This window comes from Eucalyptus grandis, chromosome 9 (genome assembly GCF_016545825.1).
Source record: "Eucalyptus grandis isolate ANBG69807.140 chromosome 9, ASM1654582v1, whole genome shotgun sequence".
Taxonomy (NCBI): domain Eukaryota; kingdom Viridiplantae; phylum Streptophyta; class Magnoliopsida; order Myrtales; family Myrtaceae; genus Eucalyptus; species Eucalyptus grandis.
This window is the reverse complement of record NC_052620.1, coordinates 35,749,047-35,772,588: the sequence shown is the minus strand read 5'-3', so window position 1 is coordinate 35,772,588 and position 23,542 is coordinate 35,749,047. Positions and strand designations below refer to the sequence as shown.

The following is a 23,542-nucleotide window of genomic DNA, read 5'->3' as shown; positions in this document are numbered from 1 at the left end:
ATCGTTGCTTCAATCCATACTTCCTCATGCCTTGTGTATGAGGGATTTCACGCCTTCTGTTAGCCCAACGTCACTAGAATACACAAATGATAGTTCATGTGCTGGATGATCATAAACTTCTCGGCCTGGTGTGGTTGATCTTCTAAATGAAAGGAAAACAATTTCGTTTCTAACATAGTTCATTGCCCATTTTCAGGAAATGACATCTGGAGCAGAGATGATATATACAAGACAAACATATAGTGTCATTAATCGTGCGCCGCTGTCTTATATTGAAGCTCAGGCAAGGATGGACGACGGGTAAATCACATAAAATCAATTAAATGCCGCAGATTTTTGTTAAATAGGTTCTTCCTCTGTTCTTTTTTTTTTTTTTTTTTGGTCGGTGGTTCTTCCTCTGTTCAAATGAGCTATTTACTGGTATATAACATCTCACAAAAGACCTGAACATATTCCGAAGCTAATATCTTTTAACAACCTTAGTTACTGGTTTATTTCTTCTGTGGATTGTATAACCCTCAAGATAAGCAACAATATAATACTGCAAACAAGCAATGTGGGACTCCATCTCACATGCAAATTGGACTGAGAATGATAAGTGGAGTTGACCAATGGGGGACCATAAATACGAAATTAACTTTGGTTCTGATACCATGTTAGAATGTCGGACTAAGAATTTCAAGCTGATAGATGGAGGGAGACTATGTAAATAAAGCAAACTCATGATTTGAAATTAGCACTTGCAACATTTGAAGCCCTACACAATGTGCAGGACTTTCTAGCTCGGGACATCGCAAATGCATGTAATCAGCCTAGCACTAGCGGAAAGAAATCCTTTAATAAAGTCTGTAAACCAATTCCTGTAAATCAAATTCTCATCTAGTAGACAAGTGTGCTATTGTCAAGAGAGTGTGGTCAAACTTCTTTGTGGAAGTCGTGAACAGCAATGTGGCATTTGAAGTCATGTAGGGCAAATGAAGAAATGCTTAGACAGATCCAGGAAGTTAAAACTTCAGGGGCTTTTGCCAATGAGAGATATGATGCGTTTTTTCAGTGCGCTTCTTCTATTGTTTCTTGATGCTTTTGCTAATTAACAAAATACTTCCATATAATTTATCCTGTTGATTAAAATTTTCACATTAATTGGTTGTGCTTGTTATGTGTTAAATTTTTCACGTTAATCAGTCGTGCTTGTCATGTGCTAACTCATTCACTGTTTGGCTTATCCCCTGTGGACCCAATTTTTTTTTTTTTTTTCGTTTGAAATCAATTTCCACTCTTTGGTTTTAGGCAAAACTCCAGCTTACATATACGGAGGATTGTCCAAGCATTTGAATATTATACCGCAGTTCGACTGTGGATCAAGAATTTCCACAATAGGTCTTAGGGAAATCTTAGGAGTCTTATCCGCTGGGTCAGTTCAGACCTACTCTGTCTGTGCGGCCATGGATCGATTGGGTTGATGGCATTTATTATGACATGCACATTTTTCCATATCGACTCTGTTGCTACAGAAGCCCGGATGGTGGATAATTGATAATCTCACCCAACCGAGCGTAAAGTATGATGCTTGTCCTCTCTCATCGTGGGCGAGTGCAGAAAGGGAGCAGGCTTTGGTTATATATGTTCGCAGGGATCTGCTGTCTGCATATATGACAGGTTCACTTTTCAGGCATAATCAATGGTTGTTCACTTGCGGATTCAGAATCTAAGGACCTCTATACTAGACAGAGAGAAGCAATAAAGGAGGCGAGGAATGGTTTGTTGACGAACAGAGGTGGATGGAAGCGTCAGAAAGGAGGTGGGGAACGGATTCGATAGAGTACCTATTAAACTTGTTGCAAATCCTAAATTTCCAACGTCCAGACAGGTTACTAATCCCGTTACCCTCTTCTTTGAGACTGAATAGAAATGAAACGGAAATAAGTAAAAATGCAGACAAGTGATTACCATGTTTCATCACTAATAAGTACCTTCCCACAGCAAAGAATATGGCAAAAAATAACCATTCTATGAATGGCCTACTTAAAACCTATTTTCTCCCTAGGTTACAGCGAGAAGCAAAGGATGACGAATTTAGCTACTGATTACAAGCAATAATCGGTAGAAAGCGCATACCCTAAATAAAATAATAGATTACATTGGCCCGACAATGTATTACTGCCTGCCCTAACGATTCAATGCGCCACTTGGGTTGACCCTGCATGAGCTGAAGAATTCTCAGGACAAGATCCACATATACACAGTCGACCAGAAAGTGAGCGCTAGTGCTGCAGCCAAGTATGTCCACAGGAAGAGAACTGAACACTCCTCTTGACCAACGTTAAACAGCTGGGTCATAGTCCCTGCATTGCCATTCCACATACATTTCAACCTTTCGTCACCTTCTGTTTCTTGGTGAGAAATGTTTCAGTTCTATGAGATTATGAAGCTGTAGTGAAGAACATGGCTTACCAATATTCATGGCCGGAGGCAGTGTGAATTGGACCATTAGCACGTAATGGTAGAGTGGGTCTGGCGGGAGGAAGCCGAGACTGTTTGCTGCTTTGACAACCCCAATGCCAATCGCTGGTGATATGATGTACCGAACAGATAAAACGCCAAGGATGACCCAGGGTCTGATTCTCGAAGTGCGCAGGCCTGTATGAATGGGATCCGAGCAATTTAAGTGTGGACGATTTTTACTATTGTCTTTTGATTGGCTATTCAAAAGATATTTCTCAGTTTTGAAAGCTTTTTCTTACCTTGAGTGAGGTTGCCTCCAAGAATGAGGGTAATGCAAGGTATAGTTCCATCACTGCATGATTGAAAGCCATTAAGAAACTTGAAAACACAAGGAAGAGTTCTAACTTGAGCCATAACTTGACCTTCCATACTATACATTGGAGTCATCTAGTCCTGGTTACTTCAAATTAATGATGGCGTTGCAATAAAGAGACACCACTTACCCCAGTAATTTGATGGAATCTTGGATCACCCTCAGCGGAGCACTGTCGCCTATAATGAGCTTCCTCAGCCACGAAATGGCCCCGAAGATGAATCCCAATATCTGAAAATATATGCAACAGATTAGTGCATTGCTCACTATTTCACTAAAGCTGGAAAGATAAATTTTATCTGAGCAACTAATATGCACAGAGAGACTCACAGCAGCAAGGGTTGCAGGTGCCAGCAACTCCTCCAAGATTTTGTGAAGAAATCCTACGAATTTACCCCAGAGTGTCGCTGACTCTTTTTCGGACTTGCCACTTGATTCTTGAGATATAACCTGTGATGTGGCGATTGAATGGGTGATTCATTGTCTTGCAAAAGATTAGCACTGAAGAGGCTTTATTTGGTCCTATGGTTTTAGGTTCAAGAGGGAAAACTCACAGCTTGGTCTTCTACATCTTCAACAGTTTTTGTGGAATGCACACTTATTGCTACTGGCTCTTGATTTTCTCCTTTGAGCAGGCGTGTGCTCTCATTAGAGTCCAAGTCCTTATTGGGCTGCTTTGAGAAATCATCCACTGCTTGAAGCTCTTTGTATTTGACCGAGGAAGATCGAACCAATTGGTAAGTATAAGTCCAAATGAAGAAACCTCCAAGCTGTGTTAAATCAGAAACATAGATCAGAACTGAATTCAGAGAACAAGAAGCAGAGGGTATGCCATATTAATGCACCTAATAAAACAACCATACTATCCTGCCAATCTTGAAACGGAGTTTGGGAAACAGATCGTTGACAGTTTCATAGAAACAAATGTCAAATTTGGAGGAAATTTACCGGGGGATTCTTTTTTTACTCTTTTTCTTTGCATTTCATGAGATGTTTCAAACTTAATCACATATTGGGTAATGGGACATGTGAGGCTTCATTACCGCCATGGAGAATGACGCATAGGAGAGTCCGACAGAGCTGCAGGCACTCTTATCCCCGAAGGGACTGTTGTCTTCATTACAGATTGCCGGCACAATTATCAGCAGAAGATTTCCCAGGTTTCCTTTTAGGAGGGAGACGAAAACGTTATCAGACTTCAGAGCACACATTTCTAGTCACACAGAAGAGTTCTAATTGATTTGTCAGTAAAAATCAGTCACCTGATGCACATGTAGCAATCACCAGGCCCTCTAGATATGGCTTGGGCTTGAGTAATTTCACGACAATCCATCCAAGCATCCCTCCGATCAAGAAGGTGAAGGCAATGTTCACTGGCATGAACCACCTTAATATCGGAGGACGTAATCATCAGTATCTCAGGGTGCAGAAACAGAGTCCTAAATGCTCTTAGTAAAGGAGCCGAAAACTATTAGATTTCAAGCATAATAGACTCAAACTAACAATGGCAGAGCTCGGCAAGTCTTTCAGCCGTGCAACTTTAAGAAAATGAAAGTTCATATCATCTGCTGACTGCTATGTGATTATATCTTTCTGGTTAAGACGAATGCAATCATCAAAAATGAATGCCAAAAGAAAGCAAATGGCTGAAAAATTTTCCCTACCATGAGATAATGTCCTGGAAGGTGACGGTCCTCGCCAGACCGGCAAACATCAGAGATGGAGTGAACACCATGAACACTATCTGCATAAAAAAAAATATTCTCTCTTCACTAAGGTATGCACTCAGGAAGAAAATGCATCACAAGGAAGCTACAAACTTTCAACTTTCCCTTTCAGGAGGCAAGACAGCAATTCTTGTATTACTTGAAACATATTCTACCTTGTTCAAGGACTTCCTCGCATCTGCAGTGAGAAGACCGCAATATTCAGTCGCCATGAAAGCTCCCAACCCACTGATCAGCAGAACTTGCAAAATTGGCATCGATGCCACCTCAAACAGTGTCCAGAAACCCATCTTTTTTCTTCTTCCTCTTCTTCTTCTCAAGGCAAATGTACCCACAAAATTGTCTGGCCTTTTTGCTTGTGTTTTGGCTCTAGGTTTGCTTGCTTTATACGGCAAAATCCTAGAGCTGGCCCTGTATATGAGCTTGAGCCTCTTGTTTTTTATTTATTAATGTAGCTAAGTCAGTCTCTAATAAAAGAGGAGGAAAATCCTGGGAAAGAGCACAATAGAGAGACGTGTGTTAAAAAGAGAAACCCAGGGATCAACACTGAAACAAGATTAAAACAAATCACTAAACAGTGAATCCCAGACCAGATTAAGGAAAGGAATAGTCCAGAGAAAGAAGATGACTGTGGAACAAGTGTTCATCCAACGGTCATGATTTTTGGAAGGAAGGAACCATGAAGGTACCGCTGGTTTGTCTGATTTTGGGTACTGCTGTGACGTGTACAAATGGCAATCCTCGAGCGTTCCTACTGCTACTCTCGTACAAAATTGCTCTCGGCATTTCAAATTCAAATCCATATACGTTTGTTTTCATCAAAATTTTGTGTCACGAAAATAAAAATAAAAAACTCAAAAACGTAGAATATAACACAACGGACGAATCTAATATCATCTATTCATTTTTTGAGTTTAATCACATTTTTTTTCAAAAGATAAAATTTCACGAAGTAAACTGGTCACTTTAATGTTGAATTAGATATTTCAATTCACATTTGATTAACCCGATCCACTATATGATCTTTCATTTCCTGAGTTTTCTAGAATCGTCGGCGGGGAGCAAAATTCACTCTAAATTAGCTTGGAAAAAAAATGAAATAGGAGATGCTAAACGCATCTAATTAAAATCATATCAAATAATAATTATTTCCCTTTAAAACTCAACTAGCTCTCGATGAAAATAGGCATATCGATAAAACACTCGATCTTCCATCACGCGTACAAGATTATCACATCACAATAACATCTCATCAAAGCTATTCCACATTTCTAAACCCTTGGGCTAGGTTCAGTTAACCATCTCTTTTATAGATGGTCATCGCCATGTTTTCCAGCACGGAATGAAGCGAGAAAACGTCCATAAATCCTCCTGACGAATCTGGCTACGCCAACTTGACATTTACTATCTTGAAATTAATAATTATCATGGATTTGGCAAGGCGTATTAAATATCATATGTTAATAAAGAGCATCTGATCTTTAAATTAATAATTATACTTTGCGGACCCGATTCGCCGCCAACTCATGGAAGTAGGTAGACGTAGCAGCTTTGACCAAAGCCAGTTTGCACTATACTAATAATATCAGTAATGATGATTCTTGTTGTTTAGTTCATAATGATGTTTTACTCTTTATTTTTACTAATAACATGACGTGGGGATCACAAGTGGGACCCAACAGTAATGATTCTAGCCTATTGGCGTGGCCAGGGATAAAAAGGAAAAGTGGCCAGTCAAAAAGTCATTATGTTTTTACTAATAACATGACGTGGGGGTCACAAGTGGGACCCAACAGCAATGATTCTAGCCTATTGGTGTGGCCAGGGATTCGGAAAATATTCTTTTTTAAAAGGGATGCAAAGTGGAGGATGACTAAACGAAAGAGGCCTGGAAACAATCTGCAAAATCACGGCATCTATTTTTGCCAATAAAATGTACAGAACAAACTTAGATGGTAGATACTTATCAATATTAAAAGCCACATGTTCTCGTTAAAAAGCAATCGTTTAATATATAATCTTGAGACAGGTATAATTCGATAGTTAAAAAACGATATTATTTAAAAATTTGGGACGATTTGATATAGGCTATAGGATGTCATTTAAAATTTACCTTTTAAATAGTTTTTAATGGCATTTTTGCTAAGAAAATGATTTCATCTGGTCCTCTCTCTCCCCAACTTTTCTCGCCTCCTTAGCTATCTTAATCCTGCTCCGCCATTGGTCATAAGATAATCAAACGATGGTTTCCAGACGAAAGAGTCCGAAATTCAAATGACCATCAAGTGGTAGGGTTGGCCTCATCGATTTGAACTTTGCATAGAGGCTCTTAGAACCGGACCAGCCGACCACGGCTCCATCCTGTCTCCGCCGTGCACATCGGATACACAACCAAGTCGAAAGCTACCCAACAAATAATTCTTACGTAGGACGACCTTCTACGGAATCTCAGCGAGTCGGAAATGCACACGGCGACCACCAAATCAAGAAAATACAGTCAATTAGATAAGAATAATCATAGCAAATGGCCGACGTAACCAAAATTGTGTTAAGAAAGAAAGCAAGCAAGCAAAGCTCTGAAGAGAAAGCAGACAAGCCCCCTTCGATACGACAACGATCTTTGACGACGAAAACGACAAGATCGTACGGTGGTTCAAGAGGCAGATTCAAGAAGCAAGAATGGGTTTAAATTATTGGTTCGCCTTCCTTTACTGGAGAGGCTGAGAAGCTGGAACGAGGTAGAAAGGGGCCCCAACGTTCAAATGACGTCCTCGCCGTCGCCGTCGTAATCATTGGCGAAAGAGCGAGAAACGTAGGACGAATGGTTGTCGTTGAAGCTCAAAAAGGAAGGACGACTCGGAGAAACAGACAGAAAAAGGGGAGAGCATCTTAGCCGATCGGGGTTGGCCGCGCCGCCCCATCGCCAGCCACCCCCTCGGTCCGTTCCCCGCACCTAAACGAACAGCTAAACGCGATGAACGCGAATGGCTTCCCGATCGGTTCCATGCGAAAAATGAAAGAAAACACCAATCGGAAGAACAAGAACAAGAACGAGAACAAGAAGACGGGGGAGAGAGAGGGAGGGAGGGAGGGAGAAGGACCAACCTAGAATCGAATTTGAATTGGGTCTCGAGCGTCATGGGCGAGCAAGAACCGGGGCGAGATGAATGGGGACTCCGGCAAGAACGCGAGAGAACGAGACCGGGAGCAGCGTCCATGAGACTCGGCGACTCTCCTGGAGCCGAGAGGCGTTCGTATTTATAAGGGCCCTTTCCAAGATGGCAACCTTTCTCCATGCACGCTGCCATCCTTACCCACTTCCCAATTTCCCGTGCCGTGTCTAATGACAACTGGACCCTGTCCTCAACTTAATAATTGCTCATCAAATCGAAGAGAACAAAGCCAAGTCAAAGAAGGAATTTCTCGAGCCCAAGGAGGGAAGTGATTTTGGATTCCACCTCCCCAGCAAGAAGACGCGAGAAGTGATTTTAGATTCCACCTCCCCAACAAGAAGGCGCGACCATTAATCATCAACTTGGAGAAGTCACGGTTCGGCATGAGAGGTCCAATCCCAATTAGGAACGCCGACCTCTCTTATATTATTGTAGCCAACGCGCCCGCCTGCCCGCTTGTTCTGAACGCTTAAGCTTAAGAAAACCTACTTGCCCAAAAGCGATGGAATGACCAAAAAAAAAAATACAACTGACACGGGTGGAATCAAAAATGGATATCTTGTGCATATGAATTGGCAACGTGATCGATTTTAGCGTAATAAGCTAATTACAGAGTTCTTCGTCATATGCATCAAAGGAGCTGTATTTATGATCCTTGCCGATTGACAAGTGATTTTAATGTGGCCCTTGCTCCTTGGGTTTTGAAATTCTAAAGAATCTCGTTTGAAATTAGTTGACTTTTTTTAGTGTCATGTATTATCATGCGATATATTTTCCCAATAACACATCACTCAACTCGATTTATGTGGAAAAAAGTATTTGCTCACGGGTAGAACAAAAAAAAAAAATGTGAATCTTGTTACTCTCATGACTCATTAAAAAATTATAATGTAACGGTTTAAGGTTAAAAGTTAAAGGTCAAAGGTCAAAAGTCAATACATAAGTTGGACTTTTAGGCACATGCTCCTCATCCAAGAGCTTTTCCATTTGCTCCGAACGACATCGATTCCACACGTTTCACAACAACTTAGAACAATGGCTTTGTTTCGGCGTCTCGTTGAACAAACGTACGAAACTTGAGTAGTTCGAGAGGGATTCGATTCCCATGTGGGACCTTTTTCCCTACCATTTCATTAGCTAAAGACAATGAATGCAACATTTCTCTCATGATCATCACTACAATTGCTAATTAATCACCAACATCATTGCATTCGGTGAATCTGATCTTACTACACCCAAACCTCTCTCAGTAAGGACAATTGCCTAGTCGGACTAAACCTATTATACAGATGTCAATTCAGTCATGAATTTTTCGTTTTTGCCAAATTTAGTCCTAAGCCTGTAAGCGCAATTCCAATGTAGTCATTCCGGCGGATTCTCACAAAAAATTGCTGATGTGGAGATCTAGTCATCACTTCCCGTCCTATGTGGCATCCCGCCATGTTGCGGTTTCTGTGAAAATTGGCAAAAGGACTAAATTAGAATTCCACGCAAAAGTTGATGATAAAATTGGTAAAATTGAAAAGTCTATGACTGAATTTACATCCGTGGAAACTCATTTAACGTGTGTACACCCAATTCTGAGTTGCAAAGTCATGTGGAAACTCTATCTTGGTTCAGTCAAACATGGCAATTGAATACGTGGCGACCTAATCCGAGTCATCAATCTTGGGCCCCAAAAAAAGAACTCAGACCTAATCCTTTCCGCTAGATAAGCATGACCATATTTACTAAAGTTTAGTCTAGATCCTAAAATTTAGTAAGAGATTTCTTTCCCAATTTGCAATTACAAGTGGCTGTCGAAAATCGACCCCTTCATAGAGAGAGGATAAATAACGATTGTATTACATGGCGTTGAGCTAGCACATGTCCACCCGCTGCACTCACATCCATCCAACCTTATCTTTCCATGCACATGATAATGAAATTGAAAGTGACAAATCAAATCCCCACCAATTTGGAAAGGAACTCTTGTCAAGCGTGACCTTTTGTCAATGGGGTCGAATCACAATATATGTGGTCTCCAGGTATTTTCAGAATTAAAAAAAATAATTTGTTGCACACTAAATTAGAATATTCATTTTTTATGGCGATTGATATGGATCAAATCTGATTGGTGTGTTCAATTTTGAAGTTCGTAACAAATGAGAAAAAACACACGACGAGAAATATCTATTGTTTTAGGGACACTAATTTTACATGATTGCAGGACGAACATGATTTGAATTAAAAAAATTAATACATGTGAGAGATTTTCAACATAAGTATTTGGAGAAAAGTGCATGAAAAATCCTAAACTGATTGCGCTTTTACCAATTTAATCAATTTTTGCTAGAAACCACTAATATGGACGTCAATCATCCTACATAACATAGCCGACATTGACATAAACAATTCTTTCTTATAATATTTTGATGTTTTTTCCAATTTTTTCGTTCTTTCTTTTTTTCCTTCTCTTCTTCCTCTAGTCTATTGCTAGGCCTTGACTATCCATTGGCCAAAGGACGCTTGCCTTGTTGGATTTGACAAGGGTCGAGCCTTGCTAGTGATAGCAAGGTTTAGGACATAGTCAGCACAATCAAAAAATTTATCATTAAATTAATAAAAGTGTAATAGGTTTAAGATTTTTGATACAATTTTCTTTGAGTATTGGTTTCATTGATCTTGTAGAAGTATGATCATTTTTTTTCATCATTAAATATACAGTTGTTAACATTTTTAATAGGGGACTCAAAACATTATGATTTTTTTTTTAGTTAAACTCGAGGTTGAAATATTTTTGTCTAGTATAGATTTGATTCTTTTTTTGCACTAAGATCTTCGTTGATATTATTTAGTTCAATTTTTTTTATGACAATGATACTTTTCCTTCCTTGCCTCCACAACTTCTTCTAATAATAATACGTTGTCGATTTTCTCTAATAATAATATGTTAATCCCTTAGCAATAAGTTATTCTCGCTCTAAAGGATGACGAATTCTATTTCGCCATCCCAAACAACACGTACGTATAATTTCCTGCCGGTTCAACATCACCTATCAAGATTGGAAGAAAAATTAAAACTAGATGGAATTATCACAGCAACATATTATTTCGCAATTTTTATTTAATGCACGAGGAAAATGCCACGTCGGCGATGACATGTGCAAGAGGAGAAATCGAGACTCGTCTCCTCTTTTCCTTTGAAAGAGTTGTGTCATTGCATTGAGCATGTGGGGATTCAATAATGCCTATGATGATAATGATATATGTCAATTCTCAATAAATAAATGATCACAATTCACAAACAGACAAATTTGGCCAATCTCGGTTGAAGGGTCCACCAATTGAAAATAGCCCAATTGTTTCAAAAGATAAAAAAGGGTACACGTGACTCTTTCTTCTTCTTCTTCTTTTTTGCCGCATTACTTTCCATAATGGTTCAGACCTTTGGAGTCTTTTCGCAAATGCCGTGAGGTTTTGTAGGATCCAGCTATTTCAAAAGTTTAGAAGAAGATATCCCAACACCCCTTCCAATACATGGATTGAATTATGACCGAAGAAGAAGAGTAGACATATATAAATCGGAAAGACTTGAATTCGCGACCTCATGCTTTGGGACAATTTAGAATGTTTAATTTAAAAGCTTGAGAAAACTTTTTTTTTTTTTTTTTTTTTTTTTTTTGATACCTCTCACCTCGGAACCCCCGCAATTTACGTGTGAATCACCCCTGTTTAACTTAAAAGAACCTTGACAAAAACTTATTCTTCGCAGAAGCCACTATAACAGCAGCCACCACAGCCGGCGGTGAAAAGAATCTTGCACCCTCCTATTCGTACAATCTTGCTGCAACTTTGCAACGGGACGAAATGATTGGGAGACGAAGAAGACAAGATTTGCCAATGAAAAAAGGGTTTTGAAATGCAACTTGTTTTTCGCTTCAATTATTCATCAAGTCATATCATTTATTCTAGAAAAAGCCCAAAAACAAAGAGAAAGAAAGTACTAAATTATTGTGGGGGTGGTCGGATTGGCTACGTCATCCTTTTGGACAAAAGCACATAAATGTCTCTGTCCCATTTTTTTCTTTTCCGGACAGCCCATCGAGTGGTGTGTCGGAAGTTCTACAAGATGCATCGTCATGCGATTGCTCAGTTAGTCCGATAATTGGCAAATCGAGGGCAAACCAACCTGCTAATCTTTGGTGTCTGCAGCTGGCACATGCCGGAAATAATGTAAAAAGAAAAATACATGTCGATTAATGTTGTTGGCCAGATTTGTTGACTCGTGATTGCAATTTGCAGGGTTGGCCAGATTTCGGGACCACACTGCCCGTGTTGTCCGGTTGAGTTTGTTTAGTTTTTACAAACTAGTTTATTCGCACGCGCCCAGCGGAGCTCCAGGTCAGTCCCGATGCAGCAAATCAGGATCGGGATTCCCGTAGGAGTCTGGTCCGTGCCTCGATCTAGCCTTTCGTATAGTACCACTGCTACCATTTCCTTCCAAGGGAAAGGGAAACTCCGCGTAGGTAAGAGAAGATAAAAGAAAATCCATCCATTCCACATATATAAATCATAAGGTGCATTTAGTCGAGGCCTGGTCTCCAAGGGCTTGACTCATCAATTATACAGTGAAAGTAATCAGAAATCTCAAAAAGCAAAAATATATAATGCTAAAAAATCGTTTTGGTTTTATCAGCAAATAATGTTGATATAAATTGCACGATCTGCTACATAAACAGAAGATTGGTTCCTAGTCGTTGCCTCTTATTTCCAGCTTACGGTAAGATTATTTCTCCTACAAATACCGACCTGTTCTTCCTCATTCTACATACCGATCTCAACGCCAGAAACACTCTCTTCTCTTATTCTTGTGATTTTACATTTCTCTTTGTTCCCGCTTTGCCTGGATAGTAGAGTACACACTAATCCGGAGAATAGCTGCGTATCTACCTCATGCAATCTCTAAAGAACGAAAATTGCCCTTGGGGACAGGCCTCACACGCCTCGCACGAACTTCATTTCAAATTTTCTACCAGTGGTTCTCAAAATTTATCCACAAACACCTATGCATCCCTTGGAGGCAGACAGCAACCTAGGTGTTGAAGCTTGGAACATAATTGAATTTCAAAATGACTGGAAGAGCATAAATGAAGTAATACTATCTCTGTTTTAAAGGAAGCTCAAGATTTGAAAAGTACTTTCTACAAAATAATGGCTTATATTGTTTAAAAAAACGAAGGAAAAAAATATTTTTATCATCTACAAATATAATTAAATATAAATTTTGTCAATAATAAAAATATTTTCCGTTTACTAATTTTTCTAAGTAATATAACGAATTATTTTTGAAAAAAATACTTTCTTAATCTCGTGAAGCAAAGTGCCCTAAACATCAATTCCAAAAGTTTCCAGAAAATTAAATGTATAAACCTAACTAGTTTCATTAATCTCATCTCTTTCTCATTCTCTTTTCTTCTCAATACGTACGAAAACGACAAGATCTGAAGCAGCGGTCAATCATGCATCACACAAGGACCGTTAGAAAATCCGGGAACACCTCGTTCGTTGCATCTGCCAAACTTTTGTTCCTTTCCATCTTCGCACCCTTTTCTTTCTCTGAATGTCCAAAGCCATCTTCCTACCCGATATGATATATGATGGAAATGAAGAACGTGATTTGGTCCCACCGAAGGCCAATAATTCGGCAAGCGGGATGGAATTTTCACGGCCAGACAAGACTGATGTAGATCATGTCATATTCAATGTGCCTAAACTTCTGATCTAGTATGATGAGAGGATCAAAACCTGATCATGCGATGACAAGGCGAATCACCGGACCTAAGTGGTTGCTGGGAACTGTGGACGACAGCGAGAGACTCGGCAGAAAGAGTTTCTTGCCCAAGAGGGCTCTCTGGCACTCACTCACGCTTTCCGGTTTTCATCTTCAACGTAATGATCGAGTTGAGAGGAAATTTTTTACATCAGATCACATAGAAGATTGTACCGGGGTCTACTTCATGAAAGACTTTCGAACAAGTGTGGCATTATATGGAAGCTTCAATCTCATCCGAATTTACTGCAGTTCCGTTGGGAGGATCGTCTGCGCGCAGCTGAGCAGAAACTTCATCTATGGCGGAATTCAGCTGCTCAATCTTCTCGGCCAATATCTTGCGAGTTCTCTGCCGCAAATCATGAAACAGGAAAAAAAGAAAAAAAAGAAGAAGCAATATTTAAAGCAGAGTGCAGGCAGAACAATTTAGAATATGACCAGACGTTCCGCCCTTGGGCAATTTCCAATATCTCATGTATTTTGTCATGTCTGTGCACAAAAGTGAGTTCAGCACCCATTTGAAAACGGGAATGAATCAGAATGAGCATCTGATATCTGATTTCTCAATTTTACACGGCAAACAACGAGGGAATATAGAGATTGATGCTATGAACGGGGGAATGGGGAAGAAATTTTAGATGGAAAGTTTACAAAAGTTCACATTTTTCTTCCCTTCCTTCTCCCAAAACTTTTAAAGTTTCCCCATTCTTCATGCTAACTTTATTCCCCTATTTTCCGTCATCTCTAAAACATAGGAGTTGATGGCACTTGCTTTTGCAATATCAAACATGCACTTGATTCGACAGAAAAGTCAAAGTGGAAGATGATAAGGATGATGAAGATGAAGGAAGAATTAAGTAGTGTGATCGTTTAATTTGAATATGCAGATACGGAACAAATTGAAAGCCAGAACTGCTGTTTTGCTAGAAGTTTGAAAGTTGCTACTTAAGTTATAGCTCCTAGACCATGTCTTTCATTTTTCATTGGTTGTACCATAGAAAAAAGAAGAATGGAAGCCAGGAGTAGGTTCAAGCTTGATTCCTTACTTGTCAAAGTCAACTACAAAGAATACTACCCAATCTGTAGAAGTCAACAACCGACCACAAAGGAAATCCAAACATGATATTGTGCTGGGGACAGATTTCTACCTCCAAAGCTTTCTCCTCATCATATATGAATTTCGGCAGTCTCCTCATTAGATCCTTTCCATCAGCTCCTGCTAGGGCTTTACTTATCTGCAAGATACCATATTTATGATTCAGTGCCTACTTCCATTAGAAAAGCATATGTCCACGAAAGGCAAGCCCACATACCAACATGTATCTGGGTGCAGAGAGCGCCCAAAATACGCATGAAGAGACTAACAAAGCAAAAAGTTCAGTGTTCTAAATGATACCTGCGGTGCATACACACAACCTAATGCTCCAACAATAAGTCCACCCAACACAAATCCACCAACAAATATACCCGCACTGCTTGGTCTGCCATCATCCCGACTACAATTGAACATTCAAAAGAAAAAAAAAAAAAGCAAGAGATTATACTACAGTGAAGAGAATATCAAAATTTGCAAACTCATATTCTGTCAAGAATTCAGTCACTAACTACAAAAGAAAGCCAAAGGGGAAAGAGAATGTCCAATAAGTCGACCATTAAACATTATTTTTCCTGCAATTAGACTAGGTGATATGCCACATGAATTACCCATATTCCCACATCTGCAATCACAAGAAGCTCAAGAACTGGGAGAAACATGCAGATGGATGTCATGCAACTATTACCACTTACTTAACCATTTGATGCTTTGAGAGAGATGTCAAGTGCCAAATTAATTTCTTTTAAGTGTCAGACTTGTATTGTTGTTTAATTATGTATCGTAGGATGCACGCAACATACATCTTCTCATTTTAAAAAATAACTGTGGCATTTCAATAATTTGAAAAAAAAGAAAAAAAGAAATCGCACTAGGGGGCAACCATGCTGTTGATGATGATTGAGACACTTACGTTGCTTGAACAGTAAATGCATTTCTACGCATGGTAAGCTTTACTTTTCCATGAAATCTGCTATTAAGAGAGATGTTGCCAGAGCTCAACTTCATAGGGCAACGGTCCACAGACTTTAAACCTGCACAGAGCACAGCATAGCCCCACCCATGAGTAAATATTTCATGGTAGCCTCTAATAAACTGATATCGTAACTTGAAGGAAACACCTGAAGTTGCACGAAGTGGGCCAGCATAGATTCCTATGATGGCATTTCACAAAGAATGAGCTTACCCAATCCAAGAAAGCAAGTGCCCATTGAAGTGAACACGATGGGTCTAAGCTGACTGAATTAAAATGAACATACAAGCCCTTCTAGTTCTATTTTAGCTTCATCTGTCTTAATTGCAAATCGATGCGAATATCGTTACTGTCCATGATCACCCGTGATAGGTTTCCCACATGATCCCATCCACAAGCATGATAAACATAAGCTATCACCAGATGTAATACAACCCACAGAAGGCTCATCAACACAGATGATTTGAGCTTAAGATACCACTAATTAGCACATATTCCAATCACTACACAATTAGTTCTCATCCGTTGTAAAAGCAAGTCCTTTTCTCTTCATTCTTCACTCACAATCCGAGCAACAAAATCACCCAACATAAGAAAGGAACAACCCTTGATAACCGTAACCCTCTTTCTCCGGACAAGCACACTCTACTTTCCTCCCACGGAAACCGGATAAAATGGACAAGGCCAAGCGAGTTTCGAGCTCCCAATTACGCAATTTCACCGAGAAATGGTACCACGGGACGCTAAATTCACCAAATTTAACGACGCGTGAGCGAGGCAAAGACAACGTGAATCGCAAAAAATGCCATCTTTACCAGGGAAGAAGCTGCCGGGTGGATTCTTGATGGAGCCCGAAACGAAAGAGCTGGGGAGGGCGCTCATCTTTTCGACGCGGGAGGAGCGTGGAGACCCGAGGAAGTGAAAATACCACGTCGGAGCGCAGCGCAACTGAAGCAACGAGGTGCGTTCTTGATTCTTGATTCTTGATTCTTGGTTCTTCCCAACTGCTTCGATGCTGGGAAGGAAGAGGAAAGCAAGAAAGGAGTGGAGAATAATCAGTTGGCGATGTGGGCTGGGCTTTAGTCCTAGCCGCTGCATGTAATGTGTGTATATATATTTGGATAGCCTGCGCTTCGTCAGAGCCCACCCCCTTCAAAGTGCATCTGTGGCCTTAACGTAGAATCGGTTCCTGGTTTGATCTAGATTCTGGTTTGATCCAATAGAATCGATCACTTTTTTTCTCACTAAAAAGTGTTCGTGCATAACAAGAAAGTGTAATAAATTTTAAGATATTGACTGAAGCGATAATGAGTGAAGAGCCATTGTGACGTAGTTTGTGGTGCCACTAGAAGAAATGATGTTTAGTTCACATTTTACTAATTTTTTTAATAGAAATTAAAACGAAAGGTATGCCTAATTGGTTTGGTCTAGTTTCTTTCTTGGAATTAAGAATCAGATTGCCTGGCCTGGTTTCACTTTTAGAAATCGAGAACCAAACAATGCTCTTGAGAATTGAACTCAACCGGCTAGTTCAGTTCGGTCCGGACGGTTACTAGTTTGGACGGCCTGTTTTGCATACCGCTATTAGGAAGGGCAGGCAATAATGCCACCTTCATGGGTTATCAACACATAGAATACATCTCCTCTAAACGATGAATCTGCCTCGTGCAAAAATGGCACCTTTTGCCACCTTGGTCAACTGGAAAACTGTGATGTGGGGCTCAGGTGAGAAATAGGAACGTTCATCACCTAAGCTTGATTAGTACTGGAGTTTCAACACTAGATTTACATCGTTAATAACCCGACATAAATTGAGAAATATTTTTAGTTTCGCGCATGTGGCAACTCTTCCTCAATCTTATGTGTTGTGCGCTCGAATCTTTTGGCCGGACAATCGCCCTTCGCTCTCATCGAACTGAGTCCTCATCGCGAGTTTACAATACCTCAAGTCCCACGTCCGACAAGAGATACAATTCATAAGTAAAGACCTAATTTAAATCAGGGGTTAACTCATGCGGGAAGGGCAAATAATAACAAAAATGCACGATTGGAGCAAAGAGGGGTTGCACGTATAATCGTAAGATCGGTCATCATGAGACATTGTCAGCTTTGACTAGTTCGTACATCGGCGACTACAAGGACGTGAGTTTTCACCCTCTTTTTAATAATCATCCCAACAAATCAGAAAGCAGAAATATGAAGAAACGTCATGTGTTATGAATGCATGGGAGAAGCAAAAGGACAATTTTTTAGCTTAATCTCTACGTGTAAACGACATGCAGAGCGCCACGTGGCACACGGCCAGGACCGAAGACTCGGTCCCAGATTCTTGTTCGACCAAACGCCCCTGCAAGAAGAGGCTAAAACAAAGATGGCCCCATGGAATTAGCCGAAAGGTCTCTGCCAAAACATTATTCAAATGCGGAAAATGGCTGAACAAGAACAATGTCGACAAGAAGCGGCCGAAACACACGCTTTAGTTCCTCCTGAGTTACCAATTCCACGAGGCCCGGTTGAAGCCAAGAGAGGAGCTTTCCATTGCATAGGACCCTTTTAACTTTTTAAGACTGATTCATACTTCAGCTTTGCCAATCACGATATCGTGATCGCTGATCCTATCGTGATTAGCCTCAAGATTTTGGGATGAATAGTATAATACTGCTCGGGGCATGTTAAAAAACTCTTCTTGGTTTTGGCTCTAGTGATGGGATTAACGTGTCAACATCGGCGGTTGTGGTTTGCCTGATATGGGAACAGCGAGCAAGCCGGCAGCGTTTTTGTTTGTTTATCGGCATGCTTTACAAATATAAGGCGCTCCAGGACCATGAATGTGCATTTCTTGCCTGAGTTTTTCTGCGAAAACTCGAAAGCAGCTCTTGCTGCAGAGGTTTCTTGAACTTGGCGAATTGAGTCCTGGAGATAGAGAGTGCTGTTTTGATCAGTCATGGCTGTTAAAGCAGGAGATGAGAGGTCACTGAAGGAGACACCCACTTGGGCAGTCGCACTCGTGACTGCCGTGTTTGTTATCATTTCGATTGGAATCGAGCACGGGATTCATTCTCTTGGAAAGGTGAGATCTTTGGTCAAAATGAGCGACTTATATGGTCGAGTCTTGACTTGTGGATTCTTGGCGTTTCACACGTCCTGAAGTCCACTACTAGAAACTGATTGGACAAAAGTGATGGCTTGAATACTTGCTTTATGCGAAATCATTGGTCGGGTCACTTTCTGATATTGATCATTCAACTGTGACAGTGGTTTCAGAAACGCCACAAGAAGGCCATGATCGAGGCTTTAGAGAAAATAAAATCCGGTAACTAATGCATGTCGCAATTCTCTATCTTAACTCTGCTTTCGAGGCATTTTTGAGCACTTAAGCCTGATTCTGAAGCTGCGTTGATTACTATTTTATTCTGTAGAGCTGATGCTATTGGGCTTCCTATCTCTGCTCATCACTGTGGGTACGCAACCGATCTCTATGATATGTATTGCTGAGAAATATGCGAAGATCATGCTTCCTTGTAAAAAGGAGGACTCGGAGAAGCCCGACAAAGACAAAGATCAGGGTGACAGGAGAAAATTGCTGTGGTACGATGAGGATGTCCCATGGCGACGATCTCTAGCTGCTGGAGACACTGGTGACCATTGTTCCAAACATGTAAGAGGAATACATAAATTATCTCAACAGAAAGTAAAAGTTCTCCTCCGCGAATGATTTCTCTGACCGTGGTTAATGGATTGCTTTTTTCAGAACAAGGTACCGTTGATTTCGGCATCAGGGTTGCACCAATTGCACATTTTCATATTCGTGCTCGCTGTCTTTCATGTTCTCTATAGCGTCATCACCATTTGCCTGGCAAAAGCCAAAGTACGACACTTCATCCTATCCTTAATTAAATGAAACTTTGAAAGGTCTTTAAACTTTTGTTTAGTTTGATCAATGACGAAGTACCAATTCGATTTAAATTTTGTGAATAGATGAAGAAATGGAAGGCATGGGAACAGGAAACTACTTCCCTGGAGTATCAGTTTAGCAATGGTAATCATCTAGAGGCCAGCTTTATTTTCTTTTTCCTACTTAAAAAGTACAGGACTTCTAAGGCCGGACTATTCAACCAATGTTCGTATTGTTGGTCATTCTTGTAGATCCTTCAAGATTCAGATTGACTCATCAAACATCTTTCGTTAGACGACATAGTGGCCTTTCGACAACTCCTGGTGTCAGATGGATTGTAAGATGCTTTGTTCTTAGACCTTTATAATGATGTTCCCGTAGAGTTGCTCATGAATTCGCCAGGCCTTCATTGGATAAACAATGATTCCAGTCTAATTCTGAACATCGATGTGCAATTCACTGACTGACAGAGAGCATCTGGGAATTTCGCAGGTAGCATTCTTCAGGCAGTTCTTTGGTTCAGTCTCAAAGGTTGACTATCTGACAATGAGGCTTGGATTCATCAACGTAAGTTGTTTTCCATGCTTCGGTGTTTTCTTCCAAACAGTCTAACTTATGTGTTCAATAAGACATCTAGCAAGACTATAGAGACAACTACCATGCTTGTGGCAATTGATATTTATTAAGGTGTCCTGTTTCCTCATGTTAGAACTAGGTCCTTTTTCATATTAACAAGCTCGGTGGATTTTTTCAGGCTCATTTAGCCCCGAACAGTAGATTTGACTTTCACAAATACATTAAGAGGTCCATGGAAGATGACTTCAAAGTGGTTGTGGGTATCAGGTCAGCTTCTTTCCCTTATCATGTCGCCTCATTGACATTTCAGACACCTGGAGCGTATGAATGAGACTTAACCGTTTTTGTAAGTTATTCACAGCATGTGTTCTTTCTCGCAGTATACCCTTATGGACTTGCTGTATCCTATTTGAGCTCTCCAATATCTATGGTAAGACAGTTTTGGGCGAACCACCATCTCCCATATGCATTGTCACGATTAATTTCAAGATTTGTAATAACAGAATGATTTGCCTTGTTATTTTGCAGACACTTATGCCCTTTCGATCATCTCTTTCATACCTCTAGCAGTAAGACACATTTTTCATGTTCTAAGGCACGGATAAATACAATATCAATTGATAGATATTGGATATGAGATAAGTTCTTTGACCTTTATACATTTGACAGACACTCGTGCTAGTTGGTACCAAGCTCGAACTCATTATAATGGAGATGGCTCATCAAATTCAAGATAAAACCACCGTGGTGAAGGGAGCTCCGATTGTAGAGCCCAATAATAAGTATTTCTGGTTCAACCGGCCGGACTTTATATTGTTCTTGATACATTTAACTTTGTTTCAGGTAATGGAAATATCTGATTGATGATCAAGTTATTTTCATCCGTCATAAAATTCATAGTTTGACTACTAGTGAATCTATTTAGACAGAAACACAACCACATGCATTTATGCACAGAAATTAGCCAAAAGATCGTGCAAAAGAGATTCATAAATTTTTCCAAAGTCGTTATAGAAAGAATGATCGTCATCCTTTGAAGAAGCTGAAATCTGTCTGAGTCCTATATCTGACTGCTTTCTATTTGTTCTGCACAGAATGCATTTCAGATATCCTATTTTCTCTGGACATGGGTAATCCTTCTCTTCGATTCGCATTCGCCTATCTTCCTTCTGTGAATTGCGTGCTTTCTATAATGATAGTGACTTGTTTTGTGTCAATTGACCTCAACTGACCTCCGAAATGCAGTATGAGTTCGGCTTGAATTCGTGCTTCCACAAGAGACAGGCCGAGATCCTTGTAAGGGTTTTGCTCGGCGTGGCCCTTCAATTTGTGTGCAGCTACATCACCTTCCCTCTCTATTCACTAGTAACCCAAGTGAGTACTCACTAGTCCTAATCCATGTCCCATTACCTAGTGGAGGTAATAGCTTCAAATGAACAAGTTAGGCGTCTAACGGAAAGACTCAGACATTAGTGTTGAATGGACTCGTGGCATAACTATCTAGGGACGAGCATGAGAACAACGAGGCAAGCTAACATGTTTCGATGCAGATGGGGTCGCACATGAAGAAGGCAATATTCGAGGAGCAGACGGCAAAGGCGCTGAAGAACTGGCAGAGAGTGGCGAGGGAGAGGAAGAAGCAGAGGAAGAAGGAAGGAGACCAATCAGTGTCGCGCTCAGGGTTCATGAGTCCGGACAACACGCCGAGCCGTGGCTCATCACCCCTGCACTTGCTCCACAAGCACAAGCACAACTCCTCCACCAATGATTTGGAGAGCGTGATCAACTCTCCCAGCAGCTATATCTCTGAGACCGAGCTCTCTGATTACGAAGGCCCTCCTCCAGCCCATTTCCCTGACCATCATCAACAAATCCCAGATCAACAAGGAGGGCAACAGAACAACAACGATGCCCGCCAAAAGGAGGGTGATGTTCAGAATGATTTCTCATTCTCTCATGGTTAAGGAAGATCAGATTTTCTGTCAAAGGTAGTTTGGTCATGGGTACACAAGCGGGTAGGACAAATATACAGGTTAAGTTCATTATTTTCAATAGATTCAGTTTATTTTCGCCTGAACGATTGTTGTAACAGATGTTTTCTGTCAATTAGTTGAGCCATAGGGACAGACAAGCGCTCCATGCGCTGGATCCATTCCCTTAGATACATATAACACTGTTCCATCCTTTTATATCTAATTTGTCAGAATGACTACCAAATATTATTTAGAATATGGATGGATTGATGAGTGAACCAACACCGGTCGTAAAAGTCTTTCGTTATTTTTGGACAAGAAAGTAAATAACAAGAAATTTAAAAGGTACAGAGGCTGTCAATGCAAGAAAAATAAATTGCGAAAAAGTAAAATGAGTTCTGTCATTGATTGGGGTATGATGTGGTTATTTAAAGCCTATAATCGACGGTTAGAAATGGTTATTGAATTTTGGAAGGATAACTTCGTAATCCTATTTTCAAAACAAATCATCCTATTTGTGGTTATAAGGAATTATAACAATACTTATCCACCAAAAGTTACAAAAATCACAATATTCCGACAATAAATAAAATGACCTAGCAATTATGCTTTTGCATCGATTGCCTCATAGAAAACTTTCTTTCTAGTTGATGCTTTTCAAGTGGTCGACTAGTTGTTTCATCGATAACTTTTATTGTTCATCAAACTCTATTTTAATCGATTAAGTCTGTCATTTGTCAATTATAACCAAACAATTGTCATTTTTGGATATCAACATATACCCCTTCAAAAAAAAAAAAAATTGAATAATTCATCGATCATCCAATTCTTTTAAATTAGATAATTAAGGGTCACTGTATGCTTCCTTATCATTAGTAAATTTGATTTTTCCTTGCCAAATTGCCTCTTGAATTGTTTTCATGAAAATAAGCCAATTAAATGTATTATGGCTCAATGAGTGATGCCATTTACAATTTTTTTGTTTACTAAATCTTCTTTACTCAGCATAATTTTTTATCAGGCCGTCTTTTAAGAGTAAATTGAAGATTTCATCCAACTTGTTAATGTCGAACGAGTAAAGTTGAATATCTTTAGCCCCAACCATTCATCCTTCGTTTATTTTGGTAGGTTTTAAGGATTAATATTGTAAGGCTTGTTGAGCATCATTTATATCACATTTATTTCAATGTTTTTATCTGGTCAAATTTATACTTTGACTCATAATTTTCCATTGAAGCCAAATTTTGTGCAAGTTTTCAGGTGACCCTTTATTTCCGTCTTTGAGAAGTTGCTCATACTTAAATACACTCTTTGCCAACTGAAATTGATTAGCAAAGTCTGGCCTTCAAACTTTTCTCTTAGATTGAGTTTCGATCCATCAAAAGCCAAATTCGTGAGATCTCTTTTTTGAGAATGAAGCAAGGCATTTATTCCTATCCTTCCTAAATTAAGCAACAAAATGAACGATTGAGTCATTATTATATTGATTAAGTTCGGCCAAA

The 23,542-nt window shown here is 39.9% G+C and overlaps 3 protein-coding genes across 3 annotated transcripts; 1 reads left to right on the top strand and 2 right to left on the bottom strand.

Annotated features, from left to right (window-relative positions):
• Positions 1-1,923: 1,923 nt before the first annotated feature.
• Positions 1,924-8,192, bottom strand: LOC104419566 (protein PIN-LIKES 7). The gene is made up of 11 exons (XM_010031268.3): positions 7,651-8,192; positions 4,701-5,034; positions 4,483-4,562; positions 4,081-4,205; positions 3,862-3,983; positions 3,373-3,588; positions 3,149-3,268; positions 2,949-3,049; positions 2,745-2,797; positions 2,455-2,640; positions 1,924-2,345 (listed from the first exon to the last, which is right to left on the bottom strand). The coding sequence occupies exons 2-11, from the start codon at positions 4,833-4,835 to the stop codon at positions 2,221-2,223; spliced, it is 1,263 nt and encodes a 420-aa protein (XP_010029570.2). The 5' UTR covers positions 4,836-5,034; positions 7,651-8,192; the 3' UTR covers positions 1,924-2,220.
• Positions 8,193-13,425: 5,233 nt separating this feature from the next.
• LOC104419565 lies at positions 13,426-16,694 on the bottom strand. The gene is made up of 5 exons (XM_010031267.3): positions 16,412-16,694; positions 15,537-15,657; positions 14,927-15,026; positions 14,679-14,765; positions 13,426-13,879 (listed from the first exon to the last, which is right to left on the bottom strand). Exons 1-5 carry the CDS (start codon positions 16,692-16,694, stop codon positions 13,745-13,747), a joined length of 726 nt encoding a protein of 241 aa, XP_010029569.2. The 3' UTR covers positions 13,426-13,744.
• Positions 16,695-18,540: 1,846 nt separating this feature from the next.
• LOC104420747 (MLO protein homolog 1) lies at positions 18,541-22,031 on the top strand. The gene is made up of 14 exons (XM_018862623.2): positions 18,541-18,666; positions 18,852-18,909; positions 19,016-19,254; positions 19,348-19,464; positions 19,575-19,635; positions 19,743-19,828; positions 19,984-20,058; positions 20,246-20,334; positions 20,448-20,497; positions 20,596-20,636; positions 20,737-20,910; positions 21,162-21,197; positions 21,313-21,441; positions 21,618-22,031. Exons 1-14 carry the CDS (start codon positions 18,541-18,543, stop codon positions 22,029-22,031), a joined length of 1,695 nt encoding a protein of 564 aa, XP_018718168.2.
• The last annotated feature ends 1,511 nt before the right edge of the window (positions 22,032-23,542 follow it).

What these genes read in the sequence shown, in the direction of transcription:
- LOC104419565 (XM_010031267.3), bottom strand. Translation starts at nt 16,694, where the DNA reads ATGCAGCGGCTAGGACTAAAGCCCAGCCCACATCGCCAACTGATTATT. An exon ending in ACCCGGCAGCTTCTTCCCTG is followed by an intron (nt 15,658 to 16,411) that starts GTAAAGATGGCA and finishes TGCTCTGTGCAG; the next exon opens with GTTTAAAGTCTGTGGACCGT. An exon ending in ATGAGGAGAAAGCTTTGGAG is followed by an intron (nt 13,880 to 14,678) that starts GTAGAAATCTGT and finishes GATTTGCGGCAG; the next exon opens with AGAACTCGCAAGATATTGGC.
- LOC104420747 (XM_018862623.2), top strand. Translation starts at nt 18,541, where the DNA reads ATGGCTGTTAAAGCAGGAGATGAGAGGTCACTGAAGGAGACACCCACT. An exon ending in TGAGCTCTCCAATATCTATG is followed by an intron (nt 20,498 to 20,595) that starts GTAAGACAGTTT and finishes GTTATTTTGCAG; the next exon opens with ACACTTATGCCCTTTCGATC. An exon ending in CCTATTTTCTCTGGACATGG is followed by an intron (nt 21,198 to 21,312) that starts GTAATCCTTCTC and finishes TCCGAAATGCAG; the next exon opens with TATGAGTTCGGCTTGAATTC.
- LOC104419566 (XM_010031268.3), bottom strand. Translation starts at nt 4,835, where the DNA reads ATGGGTTTCTGGACACTGTTTGAGGTGGCATCGATGCCAATTTTGCAA. An exon ending in GATTCCATCAAATTACTGGG is followed by an intron (nt 2,798 to 2,948) that starts GTAAGTGGTGTC and finishes TCAATCATGCAG; the next exon opens with TGATGGAACTATACCTTGCA. An exon ending in GCCTCCGGCCATGAATATTG is followed by an intron (nt 2,346 to 2,454) that starts GTAAGCCATGTT and finishes ATGGCAATGCAG; the next exon opens with GGACTATGACCCAGCTGTTT.